We start from the raw sequence: 26,463 nt of genomic DNA on the forward strand, positions 1-26,463 counted from the left end.
TATTGAGTGCATAACTGAACATAATTATTTGAAGGTTGACTTTTTTTTGTATTAAAAACACTTCTTTTATTGGTCGGATGAAATATGCTAATTTTTTGAGATAGGAATTTTGGGTTTTCATGAGCTGTATGCCAAAATCATCAGTATTAAAACAATAAAAGACCTGAAATATTTCAGTTGGTGTGCAATGAATCTAAAATATATGAAAGTTTAATTTTTATCATTACATTATGGAAAATAATGAACTTTATCACAATATGCTAATTTTTTGAGAAGGACCTGTAGTTGGCGCTTTAATGTATTCCTTTTGGAAAATCCTGATTTCCAACAAATGTTAAAGGCTGAAATCAATAAATGGAGACAACTGGTCCTCAGTATCCTCTGTGGGTGTGGCTTGGGAGGCACTCAAGGCCGTTCTTAGGGGTCGAATCATACAGTATGCCTCATTCATCAAAAGGTCCAAAGCATGATGGAGTAGGAAGTGAATACTAGAAGTGCAGAGGCAGAGATGAAGTGCCAAATGTTGTCTGATATTAGGCTGGATAAGATAATTTGACTGTTTATTAAATTTTGAATGTCTGTCAATAAAAAAAAAATATTTTAATAAACCCTCACGTCATTGGTTATTTGGAATTATTTACTTCAATATCTGCATATTCCGGTGCTAAGAAAAGAAAATATTCAAGGCTCAGTTTTCACCATGGTACAACATCAGATAAAAATAGTCTTTTTAGGTAATTTATGTATTATTTTAAATGGACTTTTATTCATGTATTTGTTTAAATAAATGTGGGATAGTAATTTTGGGAAAGATGCAAGAAAAAAGTTACTGTGTATTAATTTTATTATTATTTTTATTTAAAAACATTATTAGTTTTTATTATTAATTAATAAAGCCAATTAATTTTAATGTGAGACACTATTATGACTTGTGGGATGCGGGACAAAGCTTCCAATTTTGGGACTTTCCCTCATTTTGGTAACCCTATTTCCAAAAGGTTACCACTGCTGGACTAAACAATTTTTGGAAAAGGGCACAAACAATGATTATTCCTCTTATTAAAGCAACAAGAGAAAGAAATCCGATCAACTGGAGTATCAACAGGATCTACTGACAGTAAAGGAAGAATGTTTTGGAAAACATTCCAAAAAAGCATTTTAATCCCTGGGACAAGGGGAGACCAGGGATAATTGTTACACTTTCTCGGTTTTGCCAGATTATTTAGAAAAAGTTTAGTCTATAGCTATAAAACATTGCCCTTAAACATGCCATCCGTTTCACCTGTATCAGCTACATTTTTTAATCGAGACCGATAATAAGAACACGAAGATACATTTTATAACACTCATGCTGTATAATTGGACAGGGTTTGTGAGTAATAATTGTAATAGTAAATACAAATTCTAAAATGTGAATAAAACATCCTCATTCACTAGACAAATCCTCAGATTATGAGGCAACTTTATTTGTAACATTTACACCACATGTAAACAAAGCAATCAAGATAATCTTAATTTACACTTAAAGCTAACAACCCTTTTAAATGCATAGCAACATGAAACTATATAGGCTAACAGTAGTTTGAAATCTCACATTTAATGTAAAATTTAATTAACTATTTACAGTTATGGCAAGTATATGCTGGGTTCAGCTCTAACCATGAATAAAATCAATAAAATCAAACCACCAGATGTGATAGTAAACTTGCATATATAGATAAAAAAATGAATAAATGCGTTTTTTAATTGTTTCTGCTTATTTCTTTTCAAAATGAAAATCAAACTATCAAAACTTGCACAGATCATTATATCCAATAAAACAGGAACTTTGCCTCATGCCGATCTTTTCACCACATTAACAGATTATTTGAATCAGTATCTCACATGCAGATTAGAGGAATCTTGCAGCACAGCATCTTACAACATTCTTGTGTTTTAACAACTCAGCCTTCCTTCAGTATGTGTTTTCATTCACTTTTCTAATGCATTCATTGTTGTCAGTATGGTGATGCTCATTTGGCGTCTACATGGTAACCGTGCCTCATCAGAGGTGCTGGAAGGTTTTACTGCTGTTCAACAGTTGCATGTTTATTCATTTCTATAAAATATGTTAAAGCTTTTATAGTTCAAGATTTGTTGTTTAGGTCTACACATATGCAGTTTACCAGTGCAACACTGAGTGTGTTTATTCTTGTTTGTCTTTTCAGAACACACTAACAACAGAAGTGCAGTTTGGACCAATGAAGCTTTATGAAGATCAACTGCAGGTACTGACTGTACTGCCTCATGAAGTGAGAGTGTGTGAGTGAGAGTGTGTGAGAGTGCTACTTACATACATCTCAAGTAACAAATCTCCCAAGTTTATCAGCTAGGACTGTCAATTTATTAAACTTTTTAATTTAATTAATTAATCAAATGAATCACAATTAATTACATATAAATATTTACTATGAAGATAAAATAAAGATGATTTCGTAAATTATAATTAAAATTATAATAATATCTAAAAAATATTATAAGTAAAATAAGTCAAAGACATTACATCATATACATATTGTTTATTATGGGCTCAGACAAGTTTAGACATTTAGATAATAAAAGAAAGTGGCTTAAAGTCAAAATATTTTTGTTTTATTTCCATATCATTGAGCATTGCCTTATTATTGGCCTACATCCCTCTGCACTATTTTTAATTGTTAGCAGGGGTATAATTTGGGGCAGAACGGTCTGGCACCTCAAAGAAAAGGGGTGGTGTTAGGTTCCCCCATCTCAAAAAAATCAATTTAACCCCTGATTGTTGATCAATGTACTCATCCGTCTGTGCCACGCTGTGTCAAGTTAAATGTAGTTTGAATCTGAAAAACCCATCTCGAGAACTCCGCATCCTGTTGGGCTTGGTCCAGCTGTCTTTGAGCGCAAAAGCAGGACTGTAGAAGGCTATGCTGCCTGCTCTCGTTGGTTTGACGTGACTTTTGCCTATACAGCTGGAGTTACACTGTTTGCCCCTACTACCACATATAATAATAATTATATTATTCGTAAAGACGTCAAGGTAGTACATCAAGCTTGAACTGAATTTACACTAAATACAACATAAATGTAGTTTCGTTCGATAAAAATAAATAAAATGTGTGCTACATATCCCATAGTTGTTTGTACGTATATTCGGGGGGCCCCCGCAGTGAACGGTTTTACTGCCCCCACCCCCCGGGTGTAACTGGTGCGGTGCGTCACTATAGACTGGGAGATCGCTTTTGGGGGGTGTTCATCCTGGATTAACTGCAGAAGTTCATATAGATGCAATTGTCCTTGTTAGTTAGCTAATGAAGGCATTGTTTGGCAATTAATTGATAGTCTGTGTATTCCATTTCAATAGTGTAGTCCATCATTAGACTGAGGTGATGCAGACCGAGATCAGTGAGGTGCTTTGCAGTTCAACCGGCCGGTAATTTCAGTGAGTTCTATCCTAAATCCAAGGTTCAGCCAATGGCATATGAAGTATCCCATGTCTTATGGTTTGAGTTGGCATCAGTTCATCCTCAGAGGTCCATTGTAATAGACTGAAGTAATGTCTGGCTAGCACCTGCTACATTTTATCATAATCACTTAGAGACACGTAGCAGTGGAGTCCGACATGAAGCAGGAATGGAGTTGGATCCAGCTGGGTCTGGTGACCTCGGAATAGGAGTCCCGAGGTTGAGACATGGAAATAAATAGAATAATATTAGCGTAGATGCCATACAAATTTTTTGTATGATCAAAGTTTCAGGTTCCAGCAGACCTAACTAAAGCAGCCTAATTGTGGGTTGGAGGATAAATTAGGTGTATGCCTGGCTAAATAGATGAGTCTTTAGTCTAGAGTTAAACTGAGGGAGCGTGTCTGCATCTCGAACAGTGTTAGGGAGACTATTCCATAGTTAAGGAGCCAAATAAGAAAAGGATCTACCTCCTTTTGTGGATTTTGATATTCTATGAACTATTAAAGACCAGAGTTTTGCGATCGTAATGAACGTGATGGAATATAGTGTGGTAGAAGATCACTTAAGTACTGCGGAGCTACACTGGGCTAAAATGATCATATTTCTTGGTTCTCGTCAGCACTCTGGCTGCTGCGTTTTTAACCAATTTAAGTTTATTTATTGAACTTGCTGGACATACTCCCAGTAATGCATTACAATAATCTAGTCTTGAGGTCATGAACTCATTAATTACTTTTTCAGCATCTGCAACAGAGAGCATGTGTCGTAGAACAATATTTCTTAGATGGAAGAATGCTGTTCTACAAATATTGGAAATTTGATTTTCAAATTGGTTTCAAATATAACACATAATTTCTTCGCTGTTGAAGACGATGTAACAGTAGATCCATCGAGAGTCAAATTATATTTTAGATGCTTATATTTAGAGGTTTTTGATCCAATAGCTAGTTCCTCTGTTTTGTCAGAATTGAGTAGAAGGAAATTTCTGGCCATCCAATCTCATTGAAACACTTTGCTAATTTGGAGAATTGTGAAATTTTGTCGGGTTTCAAAGAAATCTAAAGTTGGGTGTTGTTGGCATAACAGTGGAAACTTATCCCACGATTCCAGATAATATCTCCCTGGGGAAGCATATACAGTATAAGGAGAAAAGCAGAGGCCCTAAAACTGATCCCTGTGGCACTCCATACTGGACTTTTGTTTGACTCCTGAATTCATCCTTTACACAGACAAAGTGGTAGCGATCTGCTAAATGGGACCTAAACCATGCTAATGTTAATCCACAAATGTCAACATAATTCTCCAGCCTATTCAAGAGAATGATGTCGTGATCTATCATGTTGAAGGCGGCACTAAGATCTAAAAGCACTAGAAGAGAAATGCAGCTGCGATCAGATGATAAGAGCAAGTCATTAGTAACTCTAATGACTTGCTCTTAACTTTCTAACTATAATTGAAGTCTCTGTACTGTGGTGTGGCCTAAATACTGACTTTAGACTGAAATTGTTCATATATACTATTTCTCTGTAAAAATTAACGTAACTGGGAGGACACCTTTTTAGAATTTTCGACATAAACAAGAGATTTGAAATCGGTCTATAATTAGCCAGTTCTCCAGGATCAAGTTGTGGCTTCTTAATAAGCGGTTTGATAACTTAAGCCATTTTAAAGTTTCTTGGGACATGTCCTAAGGATAGCGAGTAGTTAATGATATTAAGAAGAGGTTCTGAGATTACAGGGAATACCTCTTTTAAGAGCTTAGTTAGTATTGGATTTAACATGCATGTTGTGGCTTTTGATGTTTCGCTAAGTTTTGTTAGCTCTTCTTGACCTATGACAGAGAAGGATCGAAGTTTCACATGTGGAAAATTATGAGACACTGTTTTCTGAGGTAATGTGACAGATGATTGCATAATTCCAATTTTATTTATTTATTTATTTTTTCTTTCAGCAAAGAAATTCTTGAAGTCATTTGCTATTGTGCTGCGACGGAATATCTGGTTCAGTTGAGAGTTTATTCCACCAATTTAGCCACAGTACTGAATAAACACCTAGGATTGTTGTGGTTATTTTCTGTTAGTTTGCTAAAATATGCTGACCTGGCTAGCTGCAGACACTATCCTTCCATGCACCACGAAATACCTCTAATTTTGAATTCTTCCACTAGTACTCTCTTGAGAACATGAGTGTGATCTACAGACAGGGACAGGAATGCTCTCCAATACAAATCTGTGTTTTTAGGGCACTTAATTTTCTGAGAATCCATTCACTCAGCTCCTACTGTGTGTCTGTTCTATATTTAGATTTGCCATTAGCTCAAATTAATTTCTTCAACTAATTTTAGGCCGGCAAAGTGAACCTGGCACACACTCATGTGTCTTGAGCTCTCTGACATTCTCTTGAGGAAAGCATTAAATATGAATAGTAACATGCATACAGTTACATTTCCTGAATGTGCACTTGAAGAGACGTGTGTCACTTCAGAGAAATTCACAGTAATTTAAAGTTCATGTAATTCTTTTATTTATGAATTTAACATGTATGTTATACTGATTTATATGGATTATGCTGATGTTTTGGGTGTACTCTTTAATATCTAAGAAGTGCAATCCTTTAACGACACATTATTTCAATCTAAATGTATAGCTTATTAAGAATAACTTTATCGTTAACTAGTATACTGGATAATGTAGCAGCAAAATTAATAGTTATTCCGGTATAGAATAGAAAATAGAAAAGAAGCCGTTTTTTTTTTTCTTTGCAAAACATTTTCAACTTGTCTCTAGTCTTTAAAGGATTCAGATCTCTTTTTTTGTTCAATTTAGTTGTAAGACATCTGTCCACTTTTCATTCACACAGTTATTTTTTGGAACCCATACAACTTAAATATTATTATAATTTTTAAACAAATGATGATAATAATAATAATAATAATAATAATAATATATTGTAATAGTAAGATATCTCAATCGTGCACCTTTTGTCACGGATCCACATGTCTCTCTCTCTCTTTTTCTTCCTGACTGACGTCACAGCGCTCCCTCTCCCCTGAGTTCTGATTACACGCACCTGCATTTCATTAGTGGCTAATCAAGAACTGCATATATACCTCGCTTTCACACACACTCTTTGTCTGTTCTCATTGATAGTATCTCTGACATAGTAGAATGGTCTGGAGTCTCAAACATACCTGTGTCTTCATTACTACCTGAAAGTATCATAAGACTATTGTGAGTTATCTGTTCATCATGTCTATACCCTGTCTGGATATTACTCACCTGCTGTTTGCCACTCTGCTCATTTGGATTTACTCACAATGTTTCTCACATCACTGTTTCAATCATCTGTTCAATAAACCCTGCTACTGAGTTCAAATCTCTGCCTCTGTGAGTCTCTCCATGACACCTTTAACTTTTAAACCCTCACGCTTCAAATTCTGGTAAAATGCACCTCCAGTGCCATTCTAAATGCATATTATAAGTGAACCGAACTATTGAACATCTACATCTGAGATGTTGTTCGTGAGTAGCGCTGTAATATTGCACTCTGCTGTGAAAGCTAAAAATAGCCGTTAGTGTTTGTATGTTAACAGAGCAGCGGCATTAAATAATGCGCTGTAGCTGCCCGTGCATTTTATATATTTACTTCTTAAACACAGCCTTTTGTGATTCACAGAGCTATCGCATGTTTTCAAGTGGCTTTGAATAAAATGCACAAGTCATATGAACTACTTTTTACACATTGTGTTTTTATGGTTATTTTATGTCATTTTTTTTTTTTGGACCGGGCTTGTTGGACTGATACCCGATCCGTCTAAAAGGTCTTTATCGGAGCCAATACCGATGCAGGTATCGGATCGGTGCGTCCCTAATTATTATACAATTTAAAAGCTGTTGTCAAACATTTCAAACATTGGTCCAGTCAGCCAGAACCAAAAAAATCTAAGATATCTAATCATATTTTACATGTTTATCATAAATAAACATGTAAAATATGATCTTACCTGAACAATGTCAGAAGCTTGTGTCACCTCTCTGTCTACACTGTTGACTTGGTCACTGATATTTTTTTCTTCTTTCAATAATAGATATGCCACAAACATCACCATTACCATTTGTAAAGAAGTCAATGGAAAGGAGGAGGCGAGAACCGGCTTTTCAATATAAATAATAGTTTAATATAAAACTTAAACAGAAGACACAAACACACACATGACGGACATGTCCGTAAACTATCTCTCTCTCTCTCCCGCACAATCCTCCGCAGTCGGCCTTTATCCCTCTTGGAGGCTTGATTAGCCTGATAAGGGACCGGGTGTGATCACGACCCGGCCCCGCCCTCCACCCTGCCACATTCCTCCCTTGTTCTCTCAGGCAGGGGAGCCCCCGGCATGACGTACACCCCCTCTTTCACTGGGGAGGGGCGTGCGTGCCTTTTGCCCCGTCTGCCGGCAGGTCATCCCCATCTACCTGGACGAGGGAGGGGACAAGGGGAGGGAAACAGAAATAATTAAATGGGGGGGTACTTCCTGTAACAGTGTAATACCCCCCCAAAAAACACTGTAAATTTTAAATGAGAGTGAAAAGGCCAACGCGGAGCCTCAGTGAGAGAGAGAGAGGAGATAGAGATAAAAAAAAACACTTACTCGCCAGTTCTCCGATACGCCTTAGCTTGTTCCTCGGCCACTCCTCCACCCTCTAACGGATGACAGCCGCACCTCTCCATGCGGATCGGAGGCAGACCTCCAGCCCCTGGCGGACGGAACGCCCCGCCGCGTTCTTGGGGAACAGAAGCTGCCCCTGGCAGCGGTTCTCCCAGTCGGCGGTCGGCGGTCTCAGACCCCGCCATGTCTCCGCCCCTGGCAGCGGCCCTGACATGTCCGTAAACTATCTCTCTCTGCAACACAATCCTCCGCAGTCGGCCTTTATCCCTCTCGGAGGCTTGATTAGCCTGATAAGGGATCGGGTGTGTATAATCACGACCCGGCCCTGCCCTCCACCCTGCCACACCATTAATTAAATGCAATATAAAAACATGGAAAAGTCAAAGAACAATTTGTTTAGAAGTATACTATGACATAAGATTATTGTCACACACAACCCTATGAAAGAAATCCTGAATGTCTGCCTCACTTCAGTTTTTTGGCTGGTGGTTGTACATGAGACATTATTGATTATTCATTGTTTCAATGAAAAAGACTAACAATAAAGATTAAAAACTCACTAAAATATATGTTTTAATCTGTTTAACAACATTACCTTACAACAGGCAAAGATGACTTCTCTTTTTGCTCATCTTGTCTCAGATAGATTGCATATTGTCAACAGCTCTGTGTTTGTCATGCGAAAGCCTGGCAGGCTGTTGGGATCTTTAATATTAATCACGTTGTCTGCATTCACCCTAAATCATTTTCTGAATCAAAACGGAGACTGTGACACGTGAGAACTAGCCAGTGGGATTACCACTTTTATGTTCGTTACGTCCACTGCTGCAGCAACCAGCTGGCCGAGGCTTCTGCACAGTCTTAAAGGCTTCCTTTTAGGATAACAGCTGCACTTTTTATCCTTGCATTACAGTAAAGCGAAATAAATGATTTCAATTGAATTAATATTCCTCAAAAAGTGTGTGAGAGGGAGATAGATTGCTTAATTTATTTTTAAAAGTGAGGGGGCCATTTCCCCAAGTTATAATGGTTGCTACGCCCCTGTCAGTACCTCTTATACATAGATGTGATCAACATGTCAAATGATGAATCTGATGACCCCAGCTGTAATGAAACATCCCTGCAGAAGACAACCCAAAGTTCTTTTGACAGTTCTGTTTATCTCTGTGTCTGTGTGTTGCAGGTACTGTTAGTGTTTGCCAAAGACGACGCTCAGAGTAACGCATTCTGCTGGGCGTGTGAGCGTGCTGGTTTCAGGTGTAACGTGGCCAGAACTCCTGATGCTGCGCTCGAGAGTTTCCTGGAGAAAAATCACGACCTGATCTTTATCGATCACAGACATTCCAAATATTTTGATGCTGAAGTGCTCTGCCGGTGCGTTCCACATCTGACTGTCTTTATTCTGGGAGTTATTCTGGGAAGCGCACAGTCACACACATGCAGACTAATGACAAGTCAAGATGAGAAATGTGCATTTATTTGTCTGAGAGATATTTGTATGAGTTTGTGTGATTAAATCATTTTCTCTCTGTCAGTTCAATCAGAGGCATCAGCTTCTCTCAAAACACTGTGATCATCGCCATTGTGAAAAGGTTTGTGTGCGGTCTGTTACCACACATACATGTATACACACATATACACTCCGTTTTTACTATCGCAGTATTTTTATAGTCCTGTAGAATGACACTGTAAATTAGAGGCAAAACTGTTTATAGATAACAAGTCACTCTGTTATCATATGACTATTGTGTGTCTGTAGATATCGAATCATTCTATTATTACATGATTATTTCTTTATTTCATTTGTTTTTTATTTTGAAGGCCGGATCGAGAAGAATCCACTGTGATGCCACTGATATCAGCAGGATTTAACAGGGTAAGACAGTGTTTGCATGTCACTTTTTTTCCTGCCCTTTTTCTCCTCAATTTGATTGCCCAGTTCCCAATGCGCTCTAAGTCCTCGTGGTGGCGTAGTGACTCGATCCGTGTGGCGGAGGACAATTCACAGTTGCCTCCGTGTCTGAGACTGTCAATCCGCACATCTTATCGGGTGGCTTGTTGAGAGCGTTACCGTGGAGACATAGCGCGTGTGGAGGCTTCACGCTATTCTCTGCAGCATCCGCGCTCAATACACCAGATGCCCCACCGAGAGTGAGAATCACATTATAGCGACCACAAGCAGGTTACCCCATGTGACTCTACCCTCCCTAGCAACCAGGCCAATTTGGTTGCTTAGGAGACCCGGCTGGAGTCACTCAGCACGCCCTGAAATTGAACTCACGACTCCAGGGGTGGTAGTCAGCGTTTTTACTCGCTGAGCTACCCAGCAGGGTTTCCGTTGTACGGTAGTTACCGGACATTGGCCGGTAAAAAAATTAAATGTCCGACAAAATTAAATCTCTCCGGTCAAATTGTCCGATTAAAATTGCCTAATAATCCCGTCCCCCTAACACATTCTGAATTTGAGAATAAGCCTAAAATGTATAAAGCAAAAATACAGCGATCTCTTGCTATGTTATAAAGGAACAGGCTCTATCGTTTGAAAGTTATGAAACAACATCGCATGCTGCATTTCAAATAAAGCGCACGCCTAAAACGGCTGCAATATAGACCTAAACAACGAACGATTGAGTGAGACGTTTCAAATATGGCCAGGCCCAGGCAGACTAGCTTTAAAAGCTTTTTTCAGAGGCCAGACGATGGTGAATCAGGAACATCTCATTATAGATAGATCAGTGCTTCTAATCCGCGCATTCGTGAGTTTTGTTTTTTCTCTATCATCAAAACTGAATAGCCTATGTTCATCAGTGCATGGTTACAGTCTATATCGAGCAGGGACACGTTTGTGTGCATTTTATTTTGTGATTTCACCGGAATTAATAGAGAGTCTCCGCAACGGCGATAGATTGAAACGCGCGTCCTAGTGAAGATTGCGCAACTCGCGCTGCGCGTCGTCCATGCAACTGATAGCAGCGGACACGGCGCTCAGCTTGATTTCAAAAACAACAGATTTTAGCGCTAGATCTCTTATTTAATAACGGACTAAATGAATGATCTGCTAGTTAACTGGAGATGTTTTATTTATTTGTATTAGGTACATCCGTGCCTCAATGTTTCAAAAAGTGAATGTGTGTGAAACCACAGTAAAAAACAATTGGCGTTGATTGACGCCAATCGGACGTTCATGTTTTTTTTCCGTCTATTTGAAAGTTAAGCTAATAATAATATGTTGCATTCTATACGGCCTGATTATGTCATTTTTTAAGTTACATAGACTGCCTCCAGTTTTCCTCAACTTGACTAATTAAGAGGCGATATATTTGACCGGCATATCATCAAAATGTCCGTAAAACGAAACCTCCATTTTTTTCTAGCGGAAACTCTGCTACCCAGGCTCCCTGTGTGCATGTTACTTTAGCGTTAATAAACCTCAGTACTCAAGAGGGTGAGTTTCCTTCAAATGTCACAGTTGTGTTTCTGTTCATGTAGCTAGCTATAAATGTGTGCATGTGTTTGTGTGTGTGTGTTTAGCGGTATGTGGAGAACTCAAACATGATGGCCTGTTACAATGAACTCATCCAACTTCACTTCGGAGAAGTACGAGCGCAGATCAAACTCAGGTGAGGAACTCTATGTCTGTCAGTCTGTCTGTCTCTCTTCAGTAAAGTATTTGTATTGCCTCATTTATAATTCTGTGTGTGTGTGTGTGTGTGTGTGTGTGTGTGTGTGTGTGTGTGTGTGTTTATTCTCAGAGCCTGTAATGCTGTTTTTACCGCACTGGAACAGAGTCAGGAAGTCATTGAGATTAGCAATGAAGATCAACTCATACAGGTACAAACACACAAAATAAAACGTTTTTTAAACATCTTTTCATTTATTTTGTAATATTAAGTGAAATCAGCCAATCACAAAATATCTGGACACTATTTACAATAGTTTAATGAAGAAATAAACCAAAAGACACAAACACACACATAGGACGGACAGCTGCCCGGAAATGTTCTCTCTCTGTCGCACCATCGTCCGCAGTCGGCCTTTATCCCTCTCTAAGGGACGGGGTGTGTAAAATCAAGACCCGGCCCCGCCCTCCTCCCTCTCACATTCCTCCGTCGTTCTCTCAGGCCGGGGAGCCCCGTACATCCTACCCTCTTTCCCTGGGGGAGGGCGTGCTTTATGCCCCATCTGCCGGCAGGTCATCCCTGGCTTCCTGAATCTGGGAAGGGACAAGGGGAGGGAAACAATAATGAAAAATAGGGGGTTATTACCTGTAAAAGTGCAGTACCCCCCCAACAAAAAAAACGAGAGAGGAGAGCGAGAGAGAAGGAAAAAAAAATCACTTACTCGTCGGTTCTCCGATACACCATTGCTTGGTCCTTGGCCACTCCTCCATCCTCTAGTGGATGACAGCCGTGCCTCCCCGGGTGGATCGGAGGCAGTCCTCCAGCCCCTGGCAGACGGAACGCCCCGGCGCGTTCTCTGTGAACAGAAGGGGTCTCCCCCGCCCCTGGCAGTGGTTCTCCCACTCCTGGCGGTCGGCAGTGAGCCCCTCCCCGCTCGCAGTCGGTGGTCTCAGATCCCACCACGTTTCAGCGGTTGGTAGGGGTCTCCTCCACCTCTGGCAGCGGCCCTGAACGCTCCAGGTGGTCGGCTAGGAGCCCCTTCTCCCCTAGCGGTCGACGGCCAATTTCTCCGCTTCCAGGAGGCCTAGCTCCTCCGTCCCCTGTCACCATCCGTAGTCAGCCTTTATCCCTCGCGGAGGCTCGATTAGCCTGATAAGAGACCAGGTGTGTAAAATCACGACCTGGCCCCGCCCTCCGCCCTGTCACATATGTATTTTTAACTACAAATTTAAATGAAACTAAAAGTGCAGTTCAAATGTGTGTTCAACCTTTTGAAAGATGGCTTTTGAACAGTTTTGAAAGCCAACATCTCTTTGGTAACAAACCTACTTCATCCGTGCATTCTCTCCATCATGGGCTACCAGTCAGGTATTTTGTTGTCCGGGCAAATGCATCAATTATTGTGGGTTGTTGCGGGTTTAATGTTGGTGTTTTTTTACCTTTCATCCCAGGACCCAGTCTAGCTGCTTCGGAAGGATAATGACTTTTAATGTGTGTGAATAAATTTTCTAGAGCTGGGAAATATGTAAGAAATACAGTATGTTCACAATATTTTTATTAAAACAATATATATACAGTTGAAGTCAGAAGTTTACATACACCTTAGCCAAATACATTTAAACTCAGTTTTTCCCGATATTTAATCGTAGAAAACATTCCCTGTCTGAGGTCAGTTAGGATCACTACTTTATTTTAAGAATGTGAAATGTCAGAATAATAGTTCAGAGTATTATTTATTTTAGCTTTTTTCATCACATTCCCAGTGGGTCAGAACTTTACATACACTGTGTTAGTATTTGGTAGAATTGCCTTATAATTGTTGGAATTCTGGCTCATTCCTCCAGACAGAACTGGTGTAACTGAGTCAGGTTTGTAGGCCCCCTTGCTCACACATACTTTTTCAGTTCTGACCATACATTTTCTATTGGATTGAGGTCAGGTCTTTGTGATGGCCACTCCAATACCTTGACTTTGTTGCCCTTAAGCATTTTGCCACAACTTTGGAGGTATGCTTGGGGTCATTGACCGAGCTTTAACTTCCTGGCTGATGTCTTGAGATGTTGCTTCAATATATCCACATAATTGTCCTTCCTCATGATGCCATCTATTTTGTGAAGTGCATCAGTCCCAGGGATGTTGTTCTTCGGCATGCAAGCCTCACCCTTTTTCCTCCAAACATAACGATGGTCATTATGGCGAAACAGTTCAATTTTTGTTTCATTAGACCAGAGGACATTTTTCCAAAAAGTAAGATCTTTACCTCCATGTGAACTTGAAAACTGTTGTCTGGATTTTTTATGGCATTTTGGAGCAATGTTTATTCATTGCTGAGCAGCCTTTCAGGTTATGTTGATAGAGGACTCATTTTACTGTGGATATAGATACTTGTCTACATGATTCCTCCGGCATCTTCACAAGGTCCTTTGCTGTTGTTCTAGGATTGATTTGCACTTTTCGCACCAAACTACGTTCATCTCTAGGAAACCGAATGTGTCTCTTTCCTGATCAGTATGATGGTTGCGTGGTCCCATAGTGTTTTTCCCTGCGTACAATTTTTTGTACAGATGAATGTGGTGCCTTTAGGCATTTGGAAATTGCTCCCAAGGATGAACAAGACTTGTGGAGGTCCACAATTGTTTTTCTGAGGTCCTGGCTGATTCCTTTTGATTTTCTCATGGCGCTGAGTTTGAAGGTAGGCCTTAAAATACATCCACATCTATCAGAAGCTAATTGGCTAATTGCCTAAATGCTTGACATCATTTTCTGGAATTTTCCAAGCTGCTTAAAGGCACAGTTAACTTAGTGAGTGTAAACTTCTGACCCACTGGAATTGTGATAGTCAGTTAAAAGTGAAACAATCCGTCTGTAAACAATTGTTGTAAAAATGATGCCCTAAACGACTTTCCAAAACTATAGTTTGCTAAAAGTGTATGATGTAAAAAGTATGATGTCTGGACTGTTTGCAGGGGTATATGATTATACATACAAATGGTTTGATATACTGATAATGATTATTTTCTAGGAAATGTATAGCACATTTAGATTGCAAATGTCTTGTCTGTAAACTGGAAATTTTCAGAGTTGATGGGTGACCTCAAATATTCGATTATGTGTTGCCATTGTGTCATGTACACTTGGACAGACAGATGAAGACTGTAGCTGGACTATGCAAATACCTACTGTAGTTTGAATATAACTGCACGTGTAAACATACTGACTTTGATTAATCTGATTCATCTTTGTGTTTCCTGTTTGTGTCAGTATGTGAATCCAGCATATGAGTGCATGATGGGATATCAGCGCGGTGAACTGCTGAAAGACAACACTGAAGTGCCGAAGAGTGAAAAAAACAAAACTGACCTGCTGGAGAACATCAGAGCATGCATACACAGAGGAAAAGTAAGTGAGGGAGAAAGAAAGAGATATTCAGAACTATATCTGCAATCCAGAATATGAGCTCACAGCCCTGTGAAGTACCCATAGTTATGTATCATTACTAATCCAAAGCCTATCCCTAAAACATAGTAACCATAAATTCTGTTAAATCCCACATTTTAATAAAAACAATATGGGGTTGAAAATGCAAAAATGGCTAATAACTAGCAAATGTCATCACAACACAGATTTGCATTCATTAATCCTGTGCTTTATGCCAAGAGCAATATTACTTCAGTTAAAAAAAAAAAATTGTTATGATTTTTCGATAACAGAGTTGAACTACTGAGTGAGACCTGCAGGTTTAAAGTGTGAATAATCCTGCTGTCCCACTTCACACAACACAAAGGTCATAAACACACACTCAAACACACTCACAGCTGGATGAGTGTTTGAAGCTGCAGACACGGCACTTTCATCTCACGGGGGTCGAATTTAGATTTTCTCTCAAACTGATTCCATATGCTGTTTAAATTCTCTGTCATATGCTGAAGTGTGTGTGTTTGTGTGTGTGTGTTTGTTTGTTTGTTTGTTTCAGGAATGGCAGGGAGTTTATTATGCCAAAAAGAAGAATGGCGACAGCGTGCAGCAGAATGTGAAGATGACACCTGTGATTGGTCAGGGAGGGTGAGGCGGAGACTTCAGCTTATTTTACATTGTTTTCTTACATGGTAACATGGTAAAGATATTTTGTATCTGAGAATCACTATATTTCACCATCTCACCATGTTCCACGATTGTACCATGATAGTGCCATGGTATTCTTTGAAGTACCTTGGAGTATCATAAATACCATTGTACATGAATATAGACAAGATCCATGCAATCCATTTGTCATTGTATAATGTCTTTGCATGACACAGCAGAGACTCACAGCATGTGGAGGCTCATGCTACTCTCCACGATCCACGCACAACTTACCGCACACCCCATTGAGAGCATTTGTTATCGGTATTGGCCAAAATTCCATATTGGTCCATCCTTAGTACAAATTGTGCATGAAAACAATAAACGTGTAAAAAGTATAATATTTGCAATATAAAATCATATTTATTATAGAAATACATGGATTTGTTCATTTTTTAAAACTTAAATGTGACCAAAATTATGAAGAACTAATAAAATATAATTATTAAAATGTATATTTTTGTAATGTACCTAGTTAGAGGGTCCCCTGTACAATTAATAGCATTAGCTGGAATTAGAATTCCTTTCATATGTGAGCAAAATTTACATTATAACTGAAATAAACCCATATGAATTGAAATTCAAACGAATCAAGAGCTTGTGAATCCAAATCAAATCGTGAAATCTCTATCAATACCCAGCCCTAATGTGGTGTGTAATATTGTTATGAATGAAGGTCAACAGTCAACAGTTTCAGGAAGTATATTTCCATACATTGTTTCCACATAGAAATACATTTTTAACGACACAGTTTAAACAGTTTTCTCTCCTGTGGTAACATATTTCCTGCTGAAACTAGAGTTCTCTTTCTTACGTTCGTTCGATATTTAACTGCCTTAGATGTGACAGATTGAGGAAGCACCAATTGACAACGTCTGTCAGAATGACAGACCAACTGCTGTAGCGATCAGGGAGTCCCACCTCCCAAGTATATAGACCGCTGCAGCTCACTGCTGTGCTATTTTTGCTCTCTTTCCTTTGAAGTTTGTGGAAGCTGGACTCATCAGATGCATTATTGGAGTTTATCGTACCGAGCAACATATTCCTCAGCCTTGCCGCCAGGGAAGATGGAGCGCTTCACCACCTAAATCATCAGCACTGCCAGTTAGAGTGTTAAATGTGACGTCCCTCCTGACAGTATACCAAGCAGTGTTACTGGAGGAAATTGGGTGCCAGCTGGAATCAGGTACTCCTAATCCAGCACTTTGGGAGAAGATCTGTGTATTTGCAGATCTGACCCTCCACATGTCACGTGGGGCGGTTCAGAGCTGTGGCAGAAGTATGGGCTTGGCAGTGGTGGCCGAGAGGGTGTTATGGTTCAGTCTGTCCAGCCTGTCTGAGAAGTAAAAAGTAGACTTCTTGGATGCTCTCGGACGGTCAAGTTCATGACCCAACAGTGTGATCTGAAAAAGAAGGAGGGAGAAGCGTTCGAGGCCTGTCTCTTCGGATTGTCTCTTGCACTGTGAGTGTTCAGCAAATATGTAGAGGTGGCTCTGACCCCATTAAAACATTTGGGGATCAGAGTGACGGCTTATCTGGACAAACTTCTTCTTTGCGTACGTCACAGTTGCAGGTGAAAGAGGATACATAGGTATTAGATTTACATCTAATGAACTTGGGTTTTACAATAAACCAAGTGAATAGCTGTCTGGTTCCCACCCAAGAAATAAACTATATGGTTCTCAGGTTGAACTTGGTTCTGTTTCATGCATTCCTGTCAGAGGAATGCATTGAAGCATTTCACAATTGTATCTCCCTTTTTCAGAGAGGGAAATCTATTGCTCTCAGGTTGTGTCTGAGGCTACTGGGTTTGATGGCATCAACAGTAGCGGTTATTCCCCTAGGGATGTTGCAAATGATGGAATTTCAGTACTGGACACAATGTTCACGCCTCGGGCACAGACTCGTTCACAGAATAATTATTTCCGAGGAATGTGTATGGGCACTACTTCACTGGAGAGCTCTGTCTTTTCTCAGGAAATGTACCCCATTAGGTCCGATTATTCTAAGAAAGATGATGATGACGGATGCGTCACTCAAGGGTTGGGGCGCGGTGTTCGAAGGCAGAACACTCCAACTTGTGTCGTCTCCATCTGTATTGGAGAAACGCATAAATTATCTGGAGCTATTAACCGTGATTTTAACTGTGAAACCCTTTGTACATTTCCTCCAAGGCTACCTTGTGTTTGTCAGAACAGACTACAGTATGGTGGTAGCATACATAAATCGGAAAGGGGGTGTTCATTCACAACAATTTCACAGTCTGGCACAGAGGCTGATTGTGTGGCGCAGTGCTCACTTTCTGTCGTTATGTGTGACCTATGTCCCAAGGATATCCCAATCTATTGTCCAGGAGAAATCCCATATTTGGGAATTGGGCACCACTCATGTGGTGAATCTAATGTGTCAGAGTTACGGCCAGGCTGCTATAAATTTCTTTGCATCATGCAAAAACTCGGTGTCCACTGTTCTTTTCCCTGGTGGGCAAAAATGCACCATTGGGTGTGGATTCTGTAGCGCACCTATGGCCAAACGTGCTGCTGTAGGGGTTCCCCCCACTGAACCTCATCAGGCCGACTTTGTAGAGGATGAGGGAATATGGGCATTCACTTATACTAATTGCGGTGTATTGGGCGGGGAAGTTGTGGTTACCGGAGATAATCCAACTCCTGTATGGCCAGCCCTTGCCTCTCCCGAAGAGATCTCCTTTCTCATGCACATGGGGAAATATTACACCCTCCCCTCACAGGATGGCTCTCTGGGCCATGAGATGTTGAATTTAAATTGCACCTAAAGTGATCAGGACAATTCTGAGCGCAATCGAGACGTTTACCCTAACAAGCTCTTTGTATTATCACAAATGGGGAATGTTTGAATGATGCTGTGCGCATAGACGAGACATTCCATTCCTATGTTCTGTGACTGATGTTCTCTTCAGTATGATGTTTTCTTCAGTATTTGTTATATAAGGGCAGAGCCTTTTCTGCTATAAAGGTTTACCTGGCCACTATTTAGGCATGCCATGTGGGGCTGGACTTGGGAACAATAGGTCAGCACCCACTGATATGTCAGTTTATGGGAGGTGTGTGACGGTTACACCCAGCTTCTAAACTGCTGGTCCCGTCTTGGGATTTATCAGTGGTTTTAGATGTACTTTCACAGCCTCCTTTTGAACCATAAGAGAATGTCGACGTAAGCTTATAGCGGTTCAATGGATAGGAAGAGGCGAGAACCAGCTTGACAAAATAAATAATATTTTTAATAAAGAACTAAAACCAAAAGGCACAAACACACACATAGGACGGACAGCTGCCCGTAAACGCTCTCTCTCTGTCACACCACCATCCGCAGTCGGCCTTTATCCCTCTCGGAGGCTTGATTAGCCTGATAAGGGCCAGTGTGTAAAATCACGACCTGGCCCCGCCCTCCGCCCTGTCACACAGCTTTACTGTTGGTGCTCATAACAACAAAGCGAGTGAGTGAGCTGCTTGCTTGGTCAGTACACTCATGTAAGCACTTTGTCTCCGGTGAGTCAAAAGTAACACTTAAACCTAATCTGACATTTGTTCCTAAAGTGAGTGATTCAGTGGGGCCTTGCAGGTCCATTGATTTGCTTTCTTTTCATCCACACTTTTTTCCTCAACAGAGAAAGGCTATCATTTGTGCCCAGTATGTGCGCTACATATTTAAGTTTATAAGACGAGAGCACAAAGGAAGAGTAATCAGCTCTTCGTTTCATAGGATGACACTTATAAGGGTAAAACTATTTCCCATCAGTGTCTCTCCCACTAGGTTGTTGCCACAATTGTATTGAGTTACAAAAGCACGAATTTGAAACCCCCGCTGGGACTACTAGCCCACTTCATTAGGGGTATGGCTACTTCCTGTGATTTATTTAGAGAGAATTAATTTTATGCACTGCATTGAGCTGGGTATCTCTGCACACATTTGTGTAATATTACAGGCAGGATTTGACTGAGCTGTCACTGGCCCATTCAGTTCCTTATGTTTGGGCAGTGCGTGATGCGCTGTAATCATTTACACATAGGGAACTGAATAAGTGAAAAGATCTTCTTGAAATAAGGGGAATAGGTTTTATGTGTATACCAGTTGCTAAAGCTACTGTTATGTTGGCTGCCTTTTATATTATTCGACTGTTGCGTCTGTCTCGTACAGTATATCTGAAATACAGTATATCCCTTAGTGTGATACCATACAAATGTTAGAAAGAGAACGTTAGGTTACTTTTGTAAACACGGTTCTCTGATAACTGAAGTAAGGCCGGCACGGTGAAGAGATATACTGAGAATAACCCAGCAGTGAGCTGCAGTGGTCTTTATACTAGGGAGGTTGGACTCCCTGATCACTACAGCGATTGGTTTGTCATTCTGACAGACGTTGTGTGATTAATCAATCGTCACACCTAAAGCATTCCCTTAGTGAGAAACCTCACTTCTGTCATCAGAGAATGTATTGAATGCAACTTACCAAAGGTATCATCCCTTTTTTTAATAGCCAATAGAGTACAACAGTTTTGTTCTGGAAGTAAAAAACCCCATTCAATTTCTCCATAAGGGAGTGCATTTTTAACTATAGTTTATACAATTTTATAGACAGGCCTACCATGAGCTCCGAAGTTGTTAATCATTGGTATATTCTTCTGGCTGAAGCCCTCGGTACATGTTTTTTCATCTTCATTTAAAAAAAAATGGTTTAACAAAGGACTTTCTGGTGAAGAACTACACTCCCATGATCCCAAAGGGAAATGAGCCACTAATCAGGCAATCGCAGTGAACAAAGCAAGCAAAACAAGCTCTGCAGTGACAGCCCACTGCCACTCATTCTACACGTATTTGCAAATATCTGAACAATTTGCAATAAAATGAAAATATGTTGTTTCAGTACTTATTATCAACAACTTTTAATCTATACGTTTATATGTTATAATGTTTTCAATTTGATTACATCATTTGCAGTGCTTCATGGGATTGTAGTTCATGCCTTCATTTAAGACATCTAGTACACTGTCTTGTACCATTGACTTTTTTCCCGATTTTCAAATGCATGATTTCTTCAAATCAAAGTTTGTAGTGGTGCCATTCACCTCTCCATTCACAGAGCTGGTTAGTTTGGTTCATGGCTAAGAATTCTTTTATGAAATAAATGAAGAAATTAATGAGACAAATACTTCTGGAACCAAGAGAGCTAAAAAATTGGGTGGGCATTTTTGCGCTCTATAGCCTTTAGATTACTTCAGAACCCAGCAAAACCACATCAGAACACTTATGTGATACAATTAAAGACAATTGATAATAAAATAAATTCCAGAGAAACATTCTCCTTCTAGAGAGCATTTAATTGAACAAAAAACATTTATAAAAGATCAGAATGGATGGGAAAGATACTTCCTGAGCCACAAGTGCTGAGCATCACTTTTGAGAACTAGATTTGATCATATAACCTCTTTGTTAATATAACTGTCTTTCTCTATTTGTCTGTAGTAAAGTCAGGCACTGTGTGTCAATTAACAGGCCTTTAAATGACCATAACAAGGTAAAATGCATTCAGACCTGCACATACAGTCATACAAATTAATGATATCATCAGTTAATTGTGTCTGTACAGTTGTTCATGACTCGTGTGTGTGTGTGTGTGTGTGTGTGTGTGTGTGTGTGTGTGTGTGTGTGTGTGTGTGTGTGTGTGTGTGTGTGTGTGTGTGTGTGTGTGTGTGTGTGTGTGTGTGTGTGTGTGTGTGTGTGATACAGACAGAAAAGCCATGTGAGAGAGTTCAAGCCGAATCACAAACAGGTACCGTAGCACAATTGTTTTTATAGTCTAATATATTTTTAACATGAAGCAGTTGAATTGAACACATTGAAAAAATTGATCATCAATACTGAACATACAGGTACTGTAAGATTTGTGTGTCCCTAATGTTTATGTACATTGTTGTTGTGTGTCAGATATTCAGCAGTGCAGCAAACACAAAGATCGCAGGAAAGGTTCTCTGGACATCCGTTCAACAACCTCTCGAGGGAGTGATGGTGAGACCACTCTGATCCCTAACTCCTAAACCCTTACCCTTGACCCCTGACCCCTGCACAAAGTTCATTCAGGGGCCTATTGGTTCAAATGGTTTGATGTAAATGTAATGAATATCCTGCATTACCATGAAAACATGTGACAGATGCAACTGTACGGCTCGAGTGAATTTAATGAGCAGATTTACTGATCAAACCTGCAAACCGCAACTCATGTCACGTCAAAAGACAATGACGTGCAATTAGACCAACATGCACACGGAAAGTATGTGAGTTCTTTATTAATGTGACGTGAAGTGTGTATTAAACTCTTGTTGTGTTGAATAGGAAGTTCACAGAGGAGACATTCATCTATGGCCAGAATTCACTCCATGACGATAGAAGCACCAATCACTAAGGTACACAGTTTGTGTGTGTGTGTGTGTGTGTGTGTGTGTGTGTGTGTGTGTGTGTGTGTGTGTGTGTGTGTGTGTGTGTACTTTGCTATAGTTTGGGGAGAAAATAGAATGCCCTCAATTGGAAAATCAATTCATAAAATACATACTGTTCTTTCAAATCCTCTAAATCCTAAACAAATTTGAGGATTTTACTTAGTCTGAAGTAATTATAATTATCTTCATTAAAAAGTTTATATTATGTCTTGGTTAAGTAAATGTGTGTTTATGGCTGTGTGCAGGTGATAAACATCATAAATGCAGCTCAGGAAAGCAGTCCAATGCCTGTTGCTGAAGCGCTGGACCGTGTTTTGGAGATACTACGGACCACAGAGTTGTACTCGCCTCAGCTCGGGACTAAAGAAGAAGACCCTCATACAAATGACCTGGTGGGGGGTCTCATGACTGTAAGTCACCTGACTGATTTTCACACTGAATTCTTTACAAAAATGTTGCTGGAATGAGAAGTTGCTCATTAAAGGAGGTTGATCTGCAAATTTTTATTGCAAAGTATTGACTGCTGTCATTATAAAATCATCTCTTGGAAAAATAATAGCACACCTCTCTCTCAAGTGTATGTCTAATGGAATAGTTAAAGAAATTAAATGGATTATAGCAGTTCATGTAAACGTGTGAGGGTTCAAAATCTATTTCTCCTCTGCAGGACGGATTACGCAGGTTATCAGGAAACGAGTACATCTTTGCAACAAAACGTTAGTCAAGTTCACTGCTGTATTTTTCAAAATACCTCTTTATGACATTTGACACCTTTCCTATGTCTGCCATACTCAACAACAATTCATACACATAATTACACACACATTATCTGTTTCAGAGCTGCATCACATCCCCAGTCACCTGACCACACCACTGTCCCTCAACGATATCCCACCATGCATTGCTCAGACGATGGAGAGCGAAGACTCGTGGGACTTTGATATTTTCAACCTGGAGTCAGCTACCATTAAACGGTGCATACACACACATACACACATACTTTAGAAGCTATATTAGTGACAGTGCTGTGTAGATTACTTTAGAAATGGAATCCAGTACTGATTACAAATTACACAATTTAAATTGTAGTCATTTAGATTACACCTTTTATATAGTCTAATCTACTTTTTGCTTGAAAATCTATATTTTGATGAAAATAATCATTAAATGAAAATACCAATTAAGATAAAATCAAACAGAAACTTGGAAAGCTTTTTGTCAGTTGCTGAGTAAAACAAAGGTGCTGAAGAGGTCATGGAAAACTAATAATATGTAAACCAAGCTAGAAGATAATGAGAACATGCTTGTATTTTTAATTTTCAGAGAAATGTTATTCATCACTTTGAAATTAATAATAAGATAATGTCTCTGGATAGGATGTAGGTATGAACAATAAACTATTTAAGTGCACTTACCAACGTAGCAGGGCTCATAGCAAAGGCCAGACAGGACATTTTATTGGGAAAAAGCAAGACCTGTGTCAAATCAAAGTTCTCTTATCACTGAGGAGATAATGTGTGTCTCACACCGCACAATTTAGCATCTTGGCCATTTTGTAATGTAAGTAGTGCAAGTAATATGTTAACAAATGAAAATGCGCGTACTACGGATAATGTACTTCTTCAACTGGAAAAACGGTGTGTGGAATGTTGGACACATTATGCACTCAACTGTCACAGCTTAATTTATGTAGCGGAAGGGGTGGAGTTACCCGGCCATGATTGTGTTCTGACAAAGCAATTGTAAATAATTGTGAACGTGGCAACTAGTGAAACTTCAGTGAAGACAGCACCTTATGCTTTACCATCACCCCATGCTGTGAGTATATACATTATTTAAAGGAATAGTTCACCCAAAAATGAAAATTCTTTCATCATTTACTCACCCTCATGATGTGTATGACTTTCACAAACAAAGATTTTTAGAATGGGTGCCAAAATGTTTAGGCTCCAAAATCCACATAAGGGCAACATAAAAGTTCTCCAGACAATTCGAGTGGTTTAATTCATGTCTTCAGAAGTGATATGCTAGGTGTGGGTAAGAAACAGATCAATTTTTAAGTACTTTTTTTTCCATATAAATTCTCCTCCGTGTTCAGTCGATCTCCACTTCAGTTTTACTTTCCCATTCTTCTTCTTCTCTTTTTGGTGATTCACAATCTTAATGCATATTGCACCCTAATGGGCAGGGAGGAGAATTTATGATAAAAGTTACTTAAATATTGATCTGTTTCTCACCCAAACCTATCATATTGTGTCTGAACACATGGATTTAACCACTGGAGTCTTATATACTTTTATGCTCCTTAATGTGGATTTTGGAGCTTAAAATATTCGGCACCCATTCACTTGGATTGTATGGACCTACAGGGCTGAAATGTTCTTTTAAAAATCTAAATTTATGTTCTGCATAAGAAAGAAAGTCATACACATCTAGGATGCCAGGAGGGTGAAAAAACCATGAAAGAATTTTAATTTTTGGGTGAACTATTCCTTCAAGGTACAAGAGTTGGTCTGAGTTTTGCTAATGCGCTAAAGTTAGCAGCAACAGATTGCGTGCGTTTGAAACATAATTTCTGTCAGCCAAAAAACTGTGAATACTTCTGTGAAGTTAAAAAAAAAAGTGTTAGTCATTTGGGGGACAGTAGTACATGTTAAAAATTCATACACTATATGGCAGAATGTAAACCATAAGTGTATAGTGCGTTGTTTGGCATACATCTCATGATATTTACTAAACTCTAAACCAAACCCTCAAATAACTGTGAATGATTTAAGAGCATTTGAAATAATGAGGAACACTGAAAATTACCTCTCTAGTCGGTTATCATAGAGCCCTTGTAAATTTGACAACAACCAACATATTTAAAAACAAGTTAAAGATTGACCTAAAGAATTATATGATCACATTTTTGGAGTTTTGAGTTTGTGTGGTCATGGATGTCTTGTTTGATGTTTATTGTATTTTTAGGCCGTTAACATATCTAGGTTTGAAGATCTTCTCGCGGTTTGGTGTTTGTGACTTTTTGAGCTGTCCAGAGGCGACGCTTCGCTCATGGCTTCAGATCGTTGAAGCTAATTATCACTCCAGTAACTCGTACCACAATTCTACACATGCTGCAGATGTTCTGCATGCTACTGCATACTTCCTGTGCAAGGAGCGTGTAAAGGTGAATATTCACTCACTAATAATACTTTTTTTTTTATAATAATTGTAGTAACTAGTTGTCCATTAAAGTGTTTCCATGTTCTTCCATGTTTTAGTCAGCAGTTCCAGCCCCTTGTTTCTGTCAGTCACTGAGCAACACTTTAGATAATTTCAGTGTTCTCAGAGTGGTTTGTATGAAGTTTTCAATGTGAACTCTGCAAATGTTTACTTATAAAATGTTCCAGTTTTAATTTATTTTCATGTTCCTGTAATTATACCATTACAAGTACCAAAAAAAACAATTGTCATGCAATTACATTGTGATGCAACTTGTATTGTTTTGTTTTATTTCATGTTACTTAAGCCTCCATTTGTGGAAAGAGGAATTTTCCTCTACCATTCCATATTGTCACCATATAGTGCAACTGACATCATGTGATCCAGTTGACACAGACACAAAAGTATCAACTACTGGTTCCGCTAATCAACTAGTCAGTGGAGCTCCCTCCTTTTTAAAGCCACGTTGCATTACTGTGATTTAGGGCAATCAAATGGCAGAATTATGAGAGTGATGGCATGTGGATTATATGTAATTTTGTGTTATGTGTAGATGAACAACAAAGATGACATGTATTGAACTTGATCGTGTTACTACAGTGATAACCAGGCATATTTGTGTTTTTCAGCAAAGTCTCGACCCAATAGATGAGGTCGCTGCACTGATCGCTGCTACTATACATGACGTTGATCATCCCGGACGTACAAACTCCTTCCTATGTAACGCAGGAAGTGAACTAGCCATACTGTACAATGACACGGCTGTACTGGAGAGTCACCACGCTGCGCTCGCCTTCCAGATCACAACACGAGACGACAAATGCAACATCTTCAAGAATATGGAGAGGTACACATACACATATACAAATGTGCACAAAAACATGGACACACACACTGACGCTC

General features: G+C 39.4%; 1 protein-coding gene across 1 annotated transcript in view; it reads left to right on the forward strand.

Annotated features, from left to right (window-relative positions):
* Positions 1–26,463, forward strand: part of LOC127622639 (high affinity cAMP-specific and IBMX-insensitive 3',5'-cyclic phosphodiesterase 8A-like) — a 73,452-nt gene that overhangs the window by 36,765 nt on the left and 10,224 nt on the right. The window contains exons 2-18 of the mRNA XM_052096654.1: positions 2,208–2,267; positions 9,326–9,516; positions 9,678–9,734; positions 9,964–10,018; positions 11,674–11,762; positions 11,895–11,973; positions 15,024–15,161; positions 15,736–15,824; positions 21,386–21,437; positions 21,650–21,692; positions 21,848–21,928; positions 22,253–22,323; positions 22,602–22,766; positions 23,024–23,072; positions 23,195–23,330; positions 25,327–25,525; positions 26,190–26,407. Of these exons, the coding sequence (XP_051952614.1) occupies positions 2,208–2,267; positions 9,326–9,516; positions 9,678–9,734; positions 9,964–10,018; positions 11,674–11,762; positions 11,895–11,973; positions 15,024–15,161; positions 15,736–15,824; positions 21,386–21,437; positions 21,650–21,692; positions 21,848–21,928; positions 22,253–22,323; positions 22,602–22,766; positions 23,024–23,072; positions 23,195–23,330; positions 25,327–25,525; positions 26,190–26,407 (1,772 nt within the window). The remainder of the gene's footprint in view (positions 1–2,207; positions 2,268–9,325; positions 9,517–9,677; positions 9,735–9,963; positions 10,019–11,673; positions 11,763–11,894; positions 11,974–15,023; positions 15,162–15,735; positions 15,825–21,385; positions 21,438–21,649; positions 21,693–21,847; positions 21,929–22,252; positions 22,324–22,601; positions 22,767–23,023; positions 23,073–23,194; positions 23,331–25,326; positions 25,526–26,189; positions 26,408–26,463) is intronic.

This window comes from Xyrauchen texanus, chromosome 29 (assembly GCF_025860055.1).
Source record: "Xyrauchen texanus isolate HMW12.3.18 chromosome 29, RBS_HiC_50CHRs, whole genome shotgun sequence".
In the NCBI taxonomy this organism is placed as follows: Eukaryota; Metazoa; Chordata; class Actinopteri; order Cypriniformes; family Catostomidae; genus Xyrauchen; species Xyrauchen texanus.